Here is an 18,750-nt window from a genome sequence, read left to right on the forward strand (position 1 = left end):
CAGGGGGCCTATGTGCAATTCCTTTCCTTAAAATCGTCCCGTTGTAAAACGTTTTCAACGCGAACACAATGATCGCCGACGGCCCATGGCTTCAGTGCCGCGTTTCTGACCCACCTTTGTCAATGCCAACGCATGCAGCGCACATCTGTTACTACCGCCAAGGAACTTTAGCGGCTAAAGTGGTGAAAGGCGAAAGCCTGAGTGCTGCGCGATTGTTCACTTCACATTCTGTTGGTGCATTAATTAACTGCCAATTAATGGCGCTTAATCTTTGCCTTTAGGAGCGGAACGCGAAAGTGTGTTGTAGCGCTGAGAGGGAGTCCACGGAACGCCGCCACCCGTTCGGCGCAACGTTACTAGAACCAAATCATTTGGTTCTAGTAACGTTGGTTCGGCGCGATGCATTTCCCTTTGAACGCAACGCTTTTTGAGGAAAGGAATGGCGCTTTAATTCTCTGTCATCTCGGTGGACACCTGAACCGCACCGTACAGGAAGGGAGGAAGTGTAGTGAAAGAAGAAAGAGGGGCCGTAATGAAGAAAATGAAAGTTGTATTTGAGGAAAGGAAATTACACAGTAACTGTCTGACATATTTCGGTGGACACCTGTCAAAATTCGCGCCCAGTGACGTCACGACCATTTCGACCAATCTGAAACGCGCGACAAATTTGCTAACACGTCTTGGTCACGACAGTATGGTGCGCACAAACAACGAGGCAGACGCGCTCCGCCTCGCCGCACTTACTCACATCCACAAGAACGGAAAAACTCTCGCAATTAGTAAATACATCATCCGTATGCAGAATGTCATCCTTAACCGACTGCAAAATTACACGGAAGACCGCGACCTCTTTCCTCCAACAATGTTTGGCTATAGGGCTAGCTATAGCAACGATGGCGTTTCGTTTCTTCATTTGGCGTCATTTGATGACCATCGTCTTTCGTAGACGACGGTGATGGACCAATCCGCAAGGAGAGGAGGGGGTGTGACGTCGAGGCCGCGTGGCGCGTGCCAGCAAGTTTCTTGGAACGCGGCAGACGCACAGTAGCGAGCCTGCGTGTCGGACGCAGGCAGCCACGGCTCTCGTGGAAGGTAGGCGCTCCAGAGATGTTCGAGGTTGCGAATCCTGGAAACTCGGACGAGAGAAGGCCGGATGTCTGACTCCCGGTTTCTGTGCAGGAGGTCTCCGTCGACTCGCCCCCTAGTTGTGCAGCGGTTCTCTGATACCTCGATGCCTGCGCTTCCTCTGGCATCGAGGCACCCATAGCGGCCTAAGCGAGCCGCGCCATGTCCACGTCATCGGACCCTCCTGGCTGCCTGCCTGCGCCCTACACTGACGGGAGCGTCGCTCGCTGAACTTTTAGGTAAGGAAGCAAGTTTCTGAATCTGGAGGAGGATTCTATTTTCAGCGTATAGTGGAGAGTGCTTTCAAGATATCCTTCGAATTTTCGCAGTATGTCTCGCGCCTAACATTCGTGTCTTGTCCACCGTCTTTTTCCATGCTTCCTTTTTGCGCAATCCGTTGGCCAGTTGTGACAAAACTGATGATTTATCGTACGGTTTATAGAGGGTTTACGTCCCAAAGAAGCTCAGGATATGAGAGACGCTGTAGTGAAGGGGTTCGGAAATTTCGACCACCTGGTGCTCTTTAACGTGCACTGACATCGCACAGTACACGTGACTCTAGAATTTCATTTCCGTCGAATTTCGACCGCCGCGGCCGGGATCGAACCCACGTCTTTTGGGTCAGCACCCGAGTGCCATAACCACTGAGCCACCGCGGCGGCTATGAGTATCGAGCATTAGCAATATCGAACAAATATTAAGGCGGAAACCTTTAATGTCTCATCGTTGTAAGCAGCAGTTGTCGACAGAAAATGTCACGCTTTTCAACTGGTGGAAACGGTCGTGACGTCACAGTGCGCGAATTTCAAACGGGGCCAAATGCACTTTGGCTAGTAACCATTCAACCAATTGAAGGGATCGTATAGTGATGCTCCAAGTAAGTAGCACTGAGCTTAGTTAATTGCTTAATTATCCAATTAGCCTAATTAGCTTTACTAGTCAGGCCATATAAATAAATAAAAGCGATTAAGAGATTGGTCGAGCTCAGGAATCGAACCCCGGTCTTCGGCGTGAGAGACGAGCACGCTATCCACTCCGCCATGCCAGCTCGATGGTTTGGAATGAACAAAGGCGCGTCTAGTGAATACGGTGTCTTCACTCACTCTCATCCTCCTCATTCCCTTCCAGTGAGGTTTAGGTGTCCACCGACAAATGAGAGACAGATACATTTCCTTTCCTCAAAAACCAATTTACCGACGAGCGAGGCGTAGAACCGAATGGGCGATGGCGTTCTATAGACTCCTTGGCAGCGTTGCAATACGCTGTCGCGTTCCACTCTTAGGGGCGAAGCTTAACATCTTAACCACACATCAGTGACCACACTTTAGGTCAAAAAAGTGCCCCCCTGAATTTTGACGAGTGTCCACCGAGATATGTGACACAGTTACTGCGTAATTTCCTTTCCTCAAATACAATTTTCATTTTCTTCATTACGGCTCTTTATCTATCTTCTTTCACTCCCACCTCCCTTCCTCTACGATGCGGTTCAGGTGTCCACCGAGATGTCAGAGAATTACTGCGCCATTTCCTTTCCTCAAAAAGCGTTGCGTTCAAAGGGCAAGGCATCGCGCCGAACGAGTGGTGGCGTTCCGTGGACTCCCTGGCAGCGCTACAGCGCGCTCTCGCGTTCCACTCCTAAAGGCGAAGCTTAAGCGTAATTAATTAGCAGTTAATTAGCATTCAGGCATTAATCAGTAATTAACAATTAATTAGTGATTTGCCATCACTTAGTAATTAGTACTCAAATATATGTGACGCCACCAGTGCCACAGAAACAGCGAAGGTGGTGCGGAAAACGCTTCCGCCTCTACTCACTTTAGACAGTCAAAGTGCCCCCTCAATTTTTTGCGTCGTTAGCCATCTTCGCTACCTCTGGTACAGATTATCCGTTTTATCTGGAAATCTCTTCTTTTGATATGCCAACGTATACAGAGAAAGAAGACAGTTTCACCTCAATTAATTTGCGTGTAATGAACATATTAAGATTCAAGCAGTCATGGTTTGGGGAAACAAAGATCGTCGATGCCAATCCCTATCATGGGCTGTGCTTTGATCATAAGCTCCATAACGCGCCGAATAGTTTGATAGCACTCCGAATATTCTGCGCCAGTTAGATGGTTGACAATCTGTGTACCAATAGCACCACCTACTGGTCTCACACTTGACAATGTGTTTGATACTAAGGCGACCTTGAGTAATGCGTCTTCTAGAGCTAACGATTTTAATCTCAAACGCAGGCGCAAAAGCAGTGCCTGCACAAACACAGTGTCTGTGTTTGTTGTGTCCATTTCTTGTCTTGTCAGCGTTGCTACTGCGCTGCAGTACTGTGTTCGAAGTATTTGGGAATAAGCCTTAATTAGCCTGTCTCTGAAAGAGATTCTATGTGGAAGAAGGTGGCATAAAAGGGTTTAACGTCTCACAGCGACGCAAGGGCAATGAGGAACGCCGTAGTGGTTAGTCCCGGATTTAGGCCACCGGAGATCCTTCGGCGTTCAGGAGACACCCAGGTGCCCATGTGTGCCTTAGGAACAACCGGCGTGGAGAAAGAAAGTGGTTTAGCAAGGAATGGAAAGAAATTTCCGATGATTATGTCACTTCCTAGTGCGAAATTTCAGCGCACTTCATCAGCTGTTTCAGCTTTTCGACAGATTCAGGCAAAGAGTTCGAGCAAGACGCATGTAGTACAATTTCAGACAACTTATTTTTCACACATATTCGTTCAAGAAACGCCACTAACAGTTTTTCTTGTCATAGGTGTACCTATAAGCGCGGTTCAGGTGTCCACTGACGAAGGGACCCAGTTATGCGCACTTCCTTTCCATAAATTGATTGGACTGTAAAATGTTGTCAGCGCCAACGGCAAGGAATACTATGAAGGCCGACAGTCTATGGCTTCAGTGCCCCGTTTCTGGCAGAGCGTTGCAAATGATAACGCATGCAGCGCACATCTTTCACTACCGCCACACGTAGCTGAAAGCACGACGGAAGTGTCCACTGTTTCAAGAGGGCAGTTATGCGCTTTCCTTGTGCTTTCCAAGCTCCCGCTCCATTGGTTTCGCAGCTTAAAGCGTGACTAAGTTGTCTACTGCTGTGTACAAGGGGCAACGGCGACGCCGCGAAACAGGAACGGGCGCTATGCACATAGGCAGGCGATCTGCAGTGAGGAACGGCGGCGGCTAAGCGTTTCGGCTCGGGCGGTGCACATATCGAGATCCGCCGACACCGATCCGAGTGCTCGGGTTCGAACCCGACCACGGTGGCAGCGTTTCGATGGAGCGAAACGCAAAATTAACTGCAGTTCAACTATTGCTGAACCTGGTTCGAGGGCGAAAGCTATGGCGTGTCGGGCAACTATAAGCGGCTTGGCGTCTGTAACGTTCGGTGCATTCTGGACAACGGATAGGCAGCCCACCCACCCTGCCACTCACCTTGGCAGGTGGCAGTTAACGATTGGTCGTGAGAGTTCACTCACCGTTGTCAGCGCTAAGGCATGCAGCGCACATCTCTCACTCTCGGGGAATAACACAGCGCACTCTTTAGACAAGGATCAAGAAAGACAAAACGGTTCAGCGCTTAATCGTCTTGTTTTTCTTCGTCCTTGTCTTAGGAGTGCGCTGTGTTTTTCTCCAAGATGAACTACCAACCAGCCCGCTCTTCCACCCCTCTCTCACTCTCATCGCCCCACGTACCTATAAGCGGGATTCTGGCGTCTACTGACCCTCGCAGCCAGCTATGCGCACATCCTTTCCTTAAAACGATCGGGGCGTAAAACATTGCCAAAGCCAATGAACACCATGAACGCCGACGGCCTATGGCTTCAGCGCCGCGTTTCTGGCACGAAGTTGTCAATGCCAAAGCATGCAGCGCGCATCTGCCAATACCGCCACGCAGCTTAAAGCACGACAGATGTGTTCACTGTTGCAAGAGGGCAGTTATGCGCCTTCCCTCTGCTTTCAAAGCTCCCTCTCCATTGGTTTCGCAGCTTAAAGAGCGACTAAGGTGTCCACTGCTATGTCGGCGACGGCGACGCCGCGAAAGAAGAAACGGGCGCCAAAGGGCTCCGTTCAGAAATTTGGAGGATGCTTAAGCCCCGCCTTTAAGAGTGGCACACGGCAGCGTGTTGCAGCGCTTCGAGGAAGTCGCCATGGACCGTTCGGCGCGACGCCGTGCCCGTTGGACAAATCGCTCGGTATCAGTCTCTAGGATGCCTTTGAAAATTAACTGATCAAATATGCGCTATAAATTTTCTTACCATCATCAGACATTCGCTTTTCATTCTGAGCATTCGACACTTTTGGACTCCCCTTGGTTGGTTTCTTAGTTGCTTTTTGAAGAAGGAAGTGACGCAGTCACTGTCTCACTTGGACACCTGAACCGTGCCGTAAGGGAAGGGATAAAAGAGGGAGTAAAGAAGGAAGAAAGAGGCGCAGTACTGGGGGTCTCCGGAAGAATTTCGGCCACCTGGGAATCTTTAACATGCACTGACATCGCAGTGCACACGGGCGACTTTTGCGTTCCGCCTCCATCGAAACGCTGCCGCCGCGGTTGGGTTTGAACCCGAGTACTTCGGCTCGGTAGACGAGCGCCGTAACCATTGAGCCGGCGCGTGGGTGTTTCTTCAAGTAATATGTGTTAAAGATAACAAGTTGTCTGTAATTTTACATCTATTTCTTGCTATAATTGTTTGCCTAGCTCAATCTATCGAAAAGCTGAGACAGCTGATGAGCTGCACTAAAATTTTGCATTAGGAAGTACCGTCGTCGGCAATTTTTTTTTTTCATTTCTTTGGTTACAATATGAACTCCTCATCGCCTACTGCACACCAATCATTAATCACTGGAACCACAAATTACCACGATCTTTTGATTTTTGTTTGTGTCACCCCTGATTATTTCCGACACGTGGTGTCGGCTACGCTGGTGCCGACTACACCAACGGCTTTTCTACCGAACGAGCTGTATACGCTGTCGCGTAAAATCGACGGGTCAACGAAGCTGTTCACCGACCTAATTGGTATCGCCGCAACTGCGCCAGGGCAGGGGCAGGCGAGATGGGAACAAAAAGAAAAATTAGGCAACTTCGCGAGGGGATGTATCTCCTCCACTGCGTACAAAATTCTTCGTACGATGCCAAATTATCAGAAGGAAGTGAATCTGGTGTGGGTCCCAGCCCACGCGGGTGTTCCAGGGAACGAAGCCGCTCACGAGTATGCTCGAGGTTTTGTCAGCCGAGCTGGTGACGGGGTCTCGGACACTGATGCCCCAAGGGGTGAGACGCTAATTACATATCAGGCCATAACAAATTATTACAGGGAGCTTAGAGCGTGCCTGCCTCCTCCGCACGTTTAGCTCAGCCGCGAATAGGCTACCACATGGAGGCGGCTGCAAACGCGGTCGCAGCCAAACTGTGGACATATTCCAATATCTTTCCAGATCTGGTAAATCCGTACTGTCAGCTGTGCGGCGAGACTGCCACCTTAGACCACATAATCTGGGACTGCACGGAGGATCCGCCTCCGGCAGATCTAGTCACATCTCCCACACTTGAAAAATTGGAAGCTGTTCTCGCTAGCCCGGACCCGGGCGTTCAGTCCAGGGCCACGGCAAGAGCGCAGGAGGTCGCCGACAGGCTCAAACTGCCGGCCACCTGAGCGGCTGAAGTACCCAAAAACTTAACGTATTGCTGACAATAGAGTTTTTTCTCTCTCTCTGTCTAGGCAGTGGCTTAACTCTGGTTAAATTGGCGCACAATGCACTGGGAACACCACGATCACGGTGGAGGCGTTCGGACGTCCACACGCTGCCTGTACGGAGGAGGAGACGCGCGTGTAGTGAATAAGGTGCTGTCTTAGAAGGTTCCTTTAGAGACAATCCTTTCGGGTATACACCGAGATATAACACAAAGGCATTTCCTTTCTTTAAAACCAATTTTCTTTTCATTTTCCTTTCCTTGTGGCGTGGTTCGGGTGTCCACCGAGATATGAGAGTTTCCTGGCACAGTTTCTCTTTTATTTATTTTTATTTGTGCCCCGTGTGACGTCCCTCTGTTTTCCACATGCGCAGCTCACAAATCTTGGCTCCGACGGCTCACGCGAAGCGTGGCTGTGGTGCGGGTAGTGAAGCTTTTCGCTGCAAAAGGGCAGGCGAATGTGAGTGAGACGCTGATCATTGGAGCGCGTGGATGACCGGGAAGAGGGGGCAGGGAGGGGGAGAGGCTCGGAACAGAAGGGACAAGGGAGAAGGGGAACGTTGCGCGAGCTAGTCTGCGAGGTAGCGAGCACGTGCGGCCGAGCCAGACGCCGTTCGATTTTAGGGCCTAGCAGTCCAGGCGTGCCGACAGTCCTTGGCTGCCTTGGTTTGTGGTCGCTGCCCCGGGAGCAAGTTGGGCCTAGTGAACTGTTGGAGCTTTTCGAATCCGAGGTCACGACTCCTGGAACCAGCCGTGTGGTACTGACGGTACTGAGCTGACCTGACAGAAGCGAGCCAGGGCGACTCGACGTGGTGCCGCCGGACTTAGCCCTATTCGAGCAAAGCACGACCGCCGGCACCACGACCCGACCGACCACAGCGGGACTTCGCGAAAATGTGAGCCATGCCTTAGACGTGTTCATTTTTGGTGCTATAATGTTTTGTATCGCGTTAACGGTTCGTAAACGTCTATTACATCCTTAGTGTGCGCGTAGCGCATCCACGGGTGTTGAGGTTCGCCATAAACGGGCACTATGTTTAGCTAGAAGGCACCTCATTCAGCTGTTAGCGTCATGGATCAGTTCGTTAAGTACTGGTGCGTCGTCACGACATCGCTCTTTCCCTGCACCGCCTGGTAGTAGCCGCATATAACGACAGTCTCAGACGACCATTTTCCTGGGTACGTGACCACGGACGCGAGCCTCATCCGCGCGTAGTGGTTGTGATGAGCATATTGTTTGCCGCTAGTGCACGCTCCCAAGGTGGTCGAACTCTTTCTCGCGCCACGTGATGCGCTGTTCCGCCTCAGCCATATATGACATTGTGGTAAATACCTTTAGCATGTCGACGAGCCGCGCCGCAGCGTGTGCGTACATACGTTCCCCTCCGCCGCTGTACGCGCCGGCATCGAGCGTCTGCGATTATGGTTATGCGTATATTATGGTAGTGCGTGTATGGTTCTGTGATCCACGATGACGTATCGCCTCTGTCTTCCGCACCGGCGATGGTGGCCACGTGATCGGATGGGTCGAAAAACAAGGCAAGCACGTGCTGTTCGAGGTCAGTGCACATAAAAGATAGCGAGGTTTGGTTTGTGGGGTGTAAGTCACAAAGCGACTCAGACCATGAGGGACGCTGTAGTGAAGGGTTCCAGAAATTTCGACCACGTGGTGTTCTTTAACGGCCAGTGACATCGCACAGTGCACGGGCCTCTAGAATTCAGACTCCATCGAAATTCGACTGCCGCGGCCGGGACCGAACCCGCGTCTTTGAGTTCAGCAGTCGAATGCTATAACCACTGCCAACTATTTGCCTCAGAATGGTCCGGATGGTGTCGTACGATTCAGCGTTGCGTGCTAGCTACGTTAGAGCCTAGCTCGTTAGCGCATAGTTATAATCGGGAGCAGCGTATCATGCGTGGTTTATGTGTCCACCAAGACAAGTGGTGGTGGTGGTGGAGAAAACTTTTATATTGTGAAAAAGAGTTTGGGAGCCACAGAGTGGCCCCGCTACATGGTCGGCGTCCCTAGTCCGGGACACCGCATGACGAGGCCCCGTCTCTCGCCCGTTTCACCAGAGCCCTTTGGGACTCAAGCGAGGAGCAGTTGAGGAGGGCAGTCTCCCATGCCTCTCTGGAAGGGGTAGGGGAAGGGGGGAGGTGGGGATTTTGAGTACCACACCACGTTGAAGATATCACAGGTCTCCCCACAGTGTGGGCATCGCCCATCTGTGTTAGGATCGTAATGTTTTATTATTGCAGGACAGAGTAGAGTACCTGTCTGCAGGCGCCTTAAAGTTCTCTCCCCCGTCTCACTCAGCCCTTTTGCAGGGGCCGGGAAAAGGCGGTGGTTGTCGCTATAATGTGTTAATATTTCCCTGAATCGCAGCAGACGCTGGTTAGTCTCCGAGCCAGAAGAGCTGGGATGAGGAGCCCGGTGAGTAAGCGCTCGGGCAGCCGCGTCAGCGGCCTCATTACCTCGTAAGCCCTGGTGGCCAGGAGCCCAAATGATTCGTTTGGGTGTTGGATCGGTGGCAGTCCGTCATAGAATACAAGCAGCTAAGGGGGAGATCTCCCCTGCCAAGTAATGTTCACATGCTTTTCGGGAGTCCGTGATGATTATTCTCGAATTGGCGTGGGCGGCAGCAAGCGCTATCGCTACTTGCTCGGCTCGCATTGAATTCGGGGCTCGAAAGGGAGAGTCCATCAACGTGCATTTCCTACTTGCTCGGCTCGCATTGAATTCGGGGCTCGAAAGGAGAGTCCATCAACGTGCATTTCCTGGTGAACGACAGCGGCCGAGTAAAATCCTGTGGGCGATGGCCCTGCTACGTCTACATAATATACACCGGGTCGGGAGCCGTGTTGTCTCTCAAGAGCCCGAGCCCGCGCTTGTCGTCTGTTTTCATGCATGTCGGGGTCCATGTTACGGGGGAGAAGGGAGACCCAGAGCATATGGCGCCATAGTACTGGGTTCGCTCCGCCTCCTCTGGAGTGCAAGTGAGACTGTTACTGGACTCTTACTGCAGTCATTTCCATCCCCAAAACAATTTTAGAGCCCAGCTCTTTGGCGCCAGTTTCTGCATTTGGCGGCGTCGCCGTTGTGCGTTGTAACCAGGATGCCAAACCAATGGAGCGGGAGCTTGGAAAGCAAAGGCGCGTAATCGTGCCTCAAGCTATGGCTGGCGGTAGTGACAGATGTGCGCTGCGTGCGTTCACATTGACAACGTTGTGCCATTTTAAGAAAAGGGAATGCGCATAACTCTCTCCCTGGGTAAGTGGACGCCTAAATCGCAATTGTAGGTAAATCACAATTATCGGCAATTATAGGTGATGAAAGAATTCAGAGTGGACTTCTGCTGTGTACAATAAGGGGAAAAAGCGTTTTCCGCACCACTCTGACTGCCTCTGCGGCACGCCAAATTAATGATTAATTAGAAAGTAATGAGAAAATACAAATGAGTGGTTAATTACTGAAAAATTACTAAATACTAATTAACTCCTAATTAATGACGCTTAAGCTTCGCCTTTAGGAGCGGAACGCGAGAGCGTGTTGTCGCGCTGCCAGGGAGTCCCAGGAACGCCACCACCCGTTCGGCGCGATGTCTTGCCCGTTGGAAACACCTTTGAACGCAACGCTTTTTGAGGAAAGGAAATGGCGCAAATTCATCTAGGTTGACACCCGAACTGCACTGTAGAGGAAGAGAGGAAGTTGGAGTCAAAAAGAAGAAAGAGAAAGAGGGGCCCTGATGAAAATAAAATTATATTTGAGGGAAGGAAATTACGCAGTAACTGTCTTACATTTCTCGGTGGACACCCGTCATCCAGGCTCTGGATATGGAGGCCACAGTTGGCACAATTCCAGCGCGCGGACGGACACCGCGAGAATGGAGGGAAACCGCGAGTATGAGCCATTAAAGGCTCTCGCCTTAATATGTGGGCTGCAGGCATTGGCAACGTTGTGCCAGAAACGCCGCGCTGAAGCCACAGACTTTGTGAGTTCATTGTGTGGTGACAAGAATGCGACATTGGGAGAGGGGCAAGTAACTAATTTTTTTAGGGTTCTTCCATCTGATTAACAGTCCAACTTCACATTTCTCGCGACAAATATTGGTGATTATCTCAGCAGCTTTTTCCTCAATGCACTGCCATCCTTTGCTCTCACATGGGCTCAGCAATGGCAGGTATAAAATGGGGACGGAGGTGGAGTCCTGGAGATGTACTATACAGTGAACGCACTGCCCGTAGCATGACCCATTCTGGTTCGTTTTGTTTTGCCCAGGTCCGTGGGTAACTTAAGCTAACTGTATGGAACCAGACGTCGTGTAATTTTCGCACCTCAGCCTGAGCACGTGTTGCCGTCTTTCGCAGCATATGCCGGTAGTTGTTTATGCTAGTCGGCTGAACTCGCTCATAATTTAAAGTACGCACGCAATGGACATTGATATGACGTGGACGACAAGAGTGGCAACAATGAGGCGGTACTCGTTCACATGATGCATTGCGCGTGCTGCAGCGTGCGCGCTGGAACGAACGGGACGATTGCTGGTTCCCCGTTGGGCTTCGGGTCTAGGCAGCTGACGCCACAGACAACAACCCTACGCTGACTGGGCACACCGGGACCTTCGTCTCCAATGTGGGCCCGCCCATGGCTGAACCAGATTGAATCGAAGACAACAGCCTGCTTGAGAGTCGTACCTCCTCCTGCCGGCACGAGCCAGGATCGGCGAGCCACCGTCGGAACGTCGGATTTTGAAGCGAAAAGCTTCACTAGGCTAGTTCGAGTCTGGCGTATGCTCCGTGATCAGAATTAGCCCTAGCGGCGCATGCGCAGAACCGAGGGACGTCACAGGAGAGGCGCAATATAACAAACAAACAAACAAACAAACAAACAAACGAAGACAAACAAAGACAAACAGTGCGCCAGGAAACTCCATCTCGGTGGACACCCGAACCGCGCCGTAAGGGAAGGAAAATGCAAATTTCTTCTGAGGAAAAGAAATGCCTGTCTGTCATATCTTGGTGTACACTCGAAAGGATTTACGTCACACGCAGCACAAATAACCCGAATCGCGCCGTAAGGGAAGGAAAATGAAAAGAAAATTGGTTTTAAAGAAAGGAAACGACTCCTGACTCTCTTATGTCTCATTGGATACAGAACCACGCCGTAATGGCCTTAAGAAAAATGAAATGAAAATTGCTTTTAAGGAACGAAAATGCCTGTCTCTCATGTCTTGGTGTACATTCGAAAGGAATGCACACCACAGTACATGTCTCTAAAGCAACCTTCTAAGACAACACCGTATTCACTACACGCGCGGCTACACCGGACGACTTGCCGGTTAGGTGATAACCGGTTCGCTTTTTGAAAGGTCCCCTGACAAATAAAAAACCCCTACACAACAGTACCCCTTTCCAGCTGTACTGCAAGTCTTGGCACATTAAGTAAACGATCGAACTTATTGCCGCATTTAGCTACTGTTCGGTGTAGCGCTTCGTGTCCTCTCTGCAATACACTTATGTTGCTTGTTACAATGCTCCTCAGTGTCCCTGCGGCATCTTAATATTGCAAACATCCGTAAGCAAAAAAAAATTGACTCGTCGTAATTCTGCCGAACCTTAACGCAGGGCGAAAGCTGCGTGAGACATTTCGACATTTAGAAAGCTTAGACATTTCTTTCTGTAGTTTTTAATTTTATTTATGCTGCTTTTAGTTTATTTATTTGTTTTCTTTTGTCTGTTTTTGCTATACTTGGTTTCATTTTTATTTTATTTTTGTTTTAATTTTAATTTCAATTTATTTTGTGCTCCACTGCTTCTCAAGGTCGTTTTGCGCACCCCCTCACCTTGAATTACGGGAGCAGTAGCATTTTCGCCCTAAAATTCCGCCTCTGCTGTACCTTCCGGTTGCCACCCCACCGTGACACCATCAATCTGTGGCTTCTATGCAGACCCAATGGCGCGCCACGACATCGTTTGGAAATGTGCGGGCACCCTTCATCGGCACATCCGCCGCCACAGAAAAGCCTCGACGGAATATGGGCTGTGTTGTCCAGCCAGCGGTCTGCTTTTGAACTGAGGCCCACCCTCGATGGCAAGAATAGAGGAAAGGTACACTTCTTCCTTTTTTTTTTTTGTAAAGCGCTCCAAGACACATTGATGTGATGTGGATTGTGTGGTGCCGAGAAACATGTTGCGATATAATTAAACACGTTTTTTTGTTCTAGTGGTTATAGTCTAAATTTCGAATACCTTTTTTGGTATCTGCATAACGCATCCAGTTGTTTAATGAGGGCCAGGTGCATCGTTAGAGGTTGGCTGGGCAATCACATGGGTAGTGTGAACCTCACCTTTTTTAAAACATGCAATGCACACGTGGTAGGTTGCAAGAGAATCCTCGTTGTTGGCTGTTTGTTGACCGAAACGTGGGGAATTTTAAACCGCTGGCGGACAACTTCATAGTGCAGATGTGAATGGTGCACATGTTGTACTGAGTACGTTCTGCCGAGAAACACGCTGCGATATAGTGTAGGACCTACCCTGTCCCCACAACGCAGTTCCATGCGGGGCATAGTGTGTCTGTTATGGACGTGACGATGGTGGTAGCTGTAGGGCTTCTCTGTTGCATGACAGTGTGTACAAGAGAATTTTTATCTCGGTGTTGTCTGAGCGCACCCGTGGCTGCGTGCTTGTCCCCGATGACCGCGGACACCGAGGCGCCAAGTTTGCTCAAATTCCGCGGAATCTAATATTGTGCTTTAATTACAGCCAACAATACTGGTTTACGGTTCTAAATTTTAACAGATGAACGGTGGCATAACGCCGTGTTACGAGGGGGTACCCAAAAGAAACCGGACTAATTTTTTGAATCGACGCAGCTTCTGTGGTACCCCGTTTTGCCGCTAGGAGCGCATAGAACCAACATTTAAGAGTCAGTAAGCCGAGTGCCGTCGCTGAAGGAGGTCAGACTAGTTTAGGCAGAGTTTTAGAGTCACGACTGTGTTGTGTGAGTGTCGTTTTTGCAATGGCTGATTCTCGTGAAAAACGTGCGCCGGTGAAACTGATTTTTTCTCGGAAAAAGTGGAACGGAAACTCTTGAAATATTCAGAAAGACGTTCAAGGACGATGCTATGGGGACAACTCAAGTGTTGCTGAATTAAATCCTGAATCAAAGCAACAGTCATGCCTATGGAAAACTTCAAATTCACCTCGCCTCAAGAAAGCTCGTCAGGTGAAACCAAACCTTAAAACAATGCTGACTTGTTTTTTCGACTTGAGAGGAGTCGTCCATTCAGAATTTGTTCCGCAGTGTCAGACAGTTAACCAGGCTTTCTGTTTGGATGTTTTGAAAAGATTGGGCCACAGTGTTTGGTGGAAGCGGCCTGATTTGTGGCAGATTGGTGACTGGTTTTTCCACCATGGCAATGCCTTTGCTCACACAGCCCTGTCTCTACGACAAATTCGGGCCAAAAATGGCATGACCTCTGTTCCTCAACCTTCATACTCACCCGACCTTGCCACGTGCTATTTTCTTTGTTTCGTAGAATGAAAAGACATGTGAATGGAAAGCGTTTCTAAGATGTTGCTGAGGTGAAGAAAAAAACGACGGAGCTACTGTCAAGCATCACAAAAGATGAATTTAAACAATGTTTTGAAAAATGGAATGAAAGATTCGAGAAACGTATCATTGTAAGTGGAGAGTACTTTGAAGGAAGGTCTGTGCTGAAAATGTGAACAAATAAGTGAAAACAAAAATAAGTCCGGTTTCTTTTGGGTACCCCCTCGTATTTATATCAAAAGGTAGAGACACCAATAACCTGTTAATGAAAAACAATGGGGCCACTAACGCCCTGCAGTTTTAGTACAATAATAGCTTGACAGGGTGTTAATATCTTCAATACAGAGCGGTCAACTCACATGCGAGCCAATGTAATCTTGTAATGCCATTCTAGATGTCTGGCAGCATAACCTACCAGCACAAAAATATCGGTACCAATCTGCCACGACTGTTCGACTGTTGGAAGTAAATGAAGGCACGTTTAGTGAATGCACAGATGACTTAGAAACGTGTCTTCGAGTCATGTACTGACGTGTGCGTGTCTACTTTTTATTATAAGCATGTAAATGACACATCACAATTAAGCAAGTAGCGAAGTAAGTTTTCGGGAAATTTCCTTCGTGCATGGCATGCAGTCGTAGTGCCATCATGTGGCACACAGTGAAACCAAAACACGCAAAGTACGGCGATGGTACAACAGATGGCGCACGTCTAGTGAATGCACAGATGTCTTGGAAAAGTATATTCGAGTTATGTACTGCACTGTCTCGTGTGAGGTTGTCGAAGTGATTGAAATTTTACGAGCCTACCGCAAACAGTCTACAGTGACCTGTGTCGTGCCCTTCATATGCAGCTCTCGAAAGGCACCTGAGTCGCAGCTGCCGCCTCGCATCCCCGGGCAAATGGTCTATCCTCGAGGGTCTTCACCTCCGTGTCTGGAGTGGCACTTTTGCTGTTCTTCATGGTGGCGGCAGTGAGTGCCTTCTGGGCATTCCTTACTGCGACGCTTCTACTGCTCCTCATGCTTCGGGCCTCCGGTACGCAGCACATTTCGCAACCAACAACGAACACAACATATGCTTAAGACCATTGCCGACCCAGCTTAGCACTGGAAGGACAAAAACACAAGCATAACACACGTGACAAAAGCACAGAAAAAACACCACAAGGAACCTCTGACGGAAAGGCTTCAGCAGATGCGCAACCATCAACCGAACGAGCAAAGAAACACGACGACGATGGCATTCACATAGCGAAGACGAGGAGTTCACGATCTCAACGAGCAGAAATAAATCACTTATTGCCACCTCGGCAGCTGTGACGTTGTAACGCGACGGCGGTCACAGCAAACAGGCGCTCCCACACAATACAAACGTTACGGTAGGTTTCTCATTTGATGAAAATCTGTTGGCGTAACCGCAGAAAGACCTCGCTGGTAATTTTAGTGACTACCATACTGCAAAGATTCTTCAGCGAAGCCCCTAATCTAGAGCTGTCGAGAGCCCAAGACTAAACAAAGAACATAACGAAAATGGCCAAGGGCGCATCACCAAAAACAGAGCGAGGAGTATATACGATAGGAAGATTACTGCCGAGATGACAAGCAGCACGACGAACGGTAGAGATTGAAACACCGGCCACAAGTGGGGACGCCAGGTACCCAGTGCACTGCACCCCTCCAAGGGCAGCGTTGTGCACCGCATGGTAGTGTTGAGTCGTCATCGTGTCACCACCAAGGCTGCACCAGGGCATCTAGTTCTACGGGACAAGGGAATAGCATGCAAAACGGTGAGTGCACACGCAACCCCTTAATTTAGAAAATGGATGGTGGAACTACTACTTATTTTTTAGGCTTGACTTTCCAAAGCTACTCGGGCTATAAGGGACGCCTTAATGGAGGGCTTCAGATAAATTCGAATGCCTGGGGTTCTTTAACGTGCACTGTGATCGCACAGTGCATGAGCCTTGAGCATTTTTCTTCCATCGAAATGCGACCGCCGCCGCTGCCGCGATGCAAAACTTGCGTCTTTCGCGTCAGCAGCCGACCACCACACCCACTGAGCCACTGCCGTTACTACAGTGCACTTCAGCATTTCAGTGAAGAAAGAAAATAGCTTTGAAGCTTTTTAATGAAACGGGTTCCACGAGGCGAGCCGTGATAAAGCGAATACTGGCAACACGACAGTTCTTTCTTTCCGATGTCAGTAGAGTAGGGGGACAGATTTGAACGCCGTGCTGTACTACTACCGATATCGACAGCAGCCTGACGTAACCTGCTCAAAATGTCACTTCGTATCAGGCTTCCGCTAGAAAAATATTTACAAAAACCGAAGCAGTTAGGAAACTCGTAAACATCCGGCCAGAACCAGAGGCAAATTTCTCGACATAGAAAATGGCAGTGCCGCTTGTGAGCAAAATAAGTATTTCGATGCTCTAAACTATTTCCAGCAGCATTGGCCAGTTCATCTGATTTGGCGTATGGGGATGTAACATCCCAAGGCGACTCGAACTCTGAGGGACGCAATGGTGAAAGGCTTCTAAAATATTTATCACCTGGGGTTCTTTAACGTGCACTGACATCGCAAAGCACACAGGCCTCTGGCATTTCACCTCCATCGAAAGGAAAACCACCGCGGCCAGTATCTAACCTGCGTCGTTACCACAGCGCCGTAACCACTGAGCCACCGCGGTGGTGGTGGTGGTGAAAACGTTTTAATAAACAAAAGGAGAGTTTGCAGACCAAAAATGGCCCTTTACATAGGTGGAGTCCTTAGTCCGGGACCCCGCTGGTCAAGGCCGCTACTCGCGCCCGTTGGACTAGAGCCCTTTGAGACTCCAGCCCCGAGCAGTTGAGCAGGGCTGCCTCCCATGTCTCTCGGGAAGGGGAATGATTTGGGGGAAGCGAAGGATTCTTTTGAAAGGCCCAAACCATGTGGAAGGTATCGGATACTTCCCCACAGTGAGGGCAGCGCCCATCAATTTTGGGGTCGAAATGTTTCACTATTGCAGGACACAACAGAGTGTTGGTCTGCAAGCGCCTCAGAGTTCGCTCATCAGCTTTACGTAGGCCCTTAGCCGGGACCGAGAAAAGGCGATGACGTTCGCAATAGTAGTCCAGAATTTCTCTGAACCGCAGAAGCGGTTGCACAATCTCCGAGCCGGAAGAGCTTGGATGAGGTGCCCGGTAGGTAAGCTCTCGGGCAGCCGCGTCCGCAGCCTCATTTCCTCTAACGCCCTGATGGCCCGGAGTCCAAACTATGCGTTTGGGCGAAGGGTCTGATTCCCTCACTGCGCGCTTTAATATACTGTAGGCTAAAGGTGAAATCTCGCCAGCCAGGTAGTGTTGACAGGCTCGACGCAAATCTGTCACGATTACCTTCGAATTCAAGTCCGAGGCGGCAAGCGCAATGGCTACTTCCTCGGCCTGTGCTGAATTTCGAGCTCGAAAGGAGAGCCCGTTAACGCATTGATCCTGGTGAACTACTGCGGCCGTGTAGAATCCATTGGGCGACGGCCCTGCCACGTCAACGTAGTATACACCCTGTTTGGATACGTGTTGGTGTTCGAGTGCCCGAGCGCGCGCCTCTCGTCTGCCTTCGTGTGTATGTGTGTCCATGTTGCGCGGGAGTGGAGGGACCCAGAGCTTGTGACGCCATAGCTCCGGAATCCGACAGGTCTCCTCTGGAGTGCACTCGTGTTGGATGTGCAAGCGGTCTAGCAGGCGGCGCCCGGATGCCGTCTGCGAGAGTCGCGTATATTGGTTCACGAGGTCAAGCAGTTATCTGATGCCGCAAGTAGCGGGACTGCCTAACTCAGTGACAGTGGATGAAAAGTTTGCGAAGAACTCATAAAGTTGCTTAAGACCCAGGAGTCGTTTCTATTGCGAAAGCAGTACTGGTAGCACTTTTCTGCCGTCGGTGGAGGTGGTTCCTTCGTTCCGGCGCAGCTGCGGCGCACGACCACGTGACAGCGTGACGTCACGACCAGAGGAGAGCAGGGGCCCCAACTCGTCTCCGGCCGTAGTCGTTCCTTCGCTCGGCGCGGCGGCTACCACGTGACGGCCTCCTCGGCCCGCCGCGTGAGGGCGCTCGCTATGAGAGGATAAACGGGGCGCCGCAGGCGTGCTCCGCTTAGTCATGTGTGAGGAGTTGTACAAGGCGTCGCTGGAGCGACGTGCTGCTCGCAAAAGCCGGCGCTGTGCCGAGGAGACAGATGAAGAAAGGCAAGAGCGTGTTGCCACTTGTGACCTGTAAACGCGGCGGATTGCGTTCCACGACGCAGTCAATCGTCGCGCAGCGGCGGTCGGTAGCCACGCGTGACCTGTAGACGCGGCGCACTGCGTTCTTTCAGTTGGAGGCGCTGCGCTTTTGCTTTCGCAACCT

The 18,750-nt window shown here is 50.3% G+C and overlaps 2 protein-coding genes and 1 long non-coding RNA gene across 13 annotated transcripts in view; 1 reads left to right on the top strand and 2 right to left on the bottom strand.

Moving 5' to 3' along the window:
* Positions 1–18,750, bottom strand: part of LOC149336191 (uncharacterized) — a 416,214-nt gene that overhangs the window by 139,478 nt on the left and 257,986 nt on the right. The window lies entirely within an intron of this gene.
* Positions 966–18,750, top strand: part of LOC149336195 (uncharacterized) — a 78,292-nt gene continuing 60,507 nt past the window's right edge. For 5 of the 6 annotated variants that reach the window (XR_016284188.1, XR_016284187.1, XR_016284189.1 and 2 more), the window contains exons 1-4: positions 966–1,092; positions 1,180–1,364; positions 12,762–12,921; positions 15,222–16,156. This is a non-coding gene — a long non-coding RNA (uncharacterized LOC149336195). Of the gene's footprint in view, positions 1,093–1,179; positions 1,365–7,544; positions 7,710–12,761; positions 12,922–15,221; positions 16,157–18,750 lie in introns of all 6 variants that reach the window. The other variant, XR_016284190.1, reaches the window with a different exon arrangement.
* LOC149336196 (uncharacterized) lies at positions 16,831–18,119 on the bottom strand (the record flags this gene model as incomplete). The annotated part of the gene is made up of 2 exons (XM_089553607.1): positions 16,831–16,834; positions 17,203–18,119. Coding segments are annotated over 2 exons (921 nt in total), but the record flags the coding sequence as incomplete, so codon positions are not given.

Source organism: Amblyomma mixtum, chromosome 7 (assembly GCF_055824585.1).
Source record: "Amblyomma mixtum isolate Tamu chromosome 7, ASM5582458v1, whole genome shotgun sequence".
Taxonomy (NCBI): Eukaryota; Metazoa; Arthropoda; class Arachnida; order Ixodida; family Ixodidae; genus Amblyomma; species Amblyomma mixtum.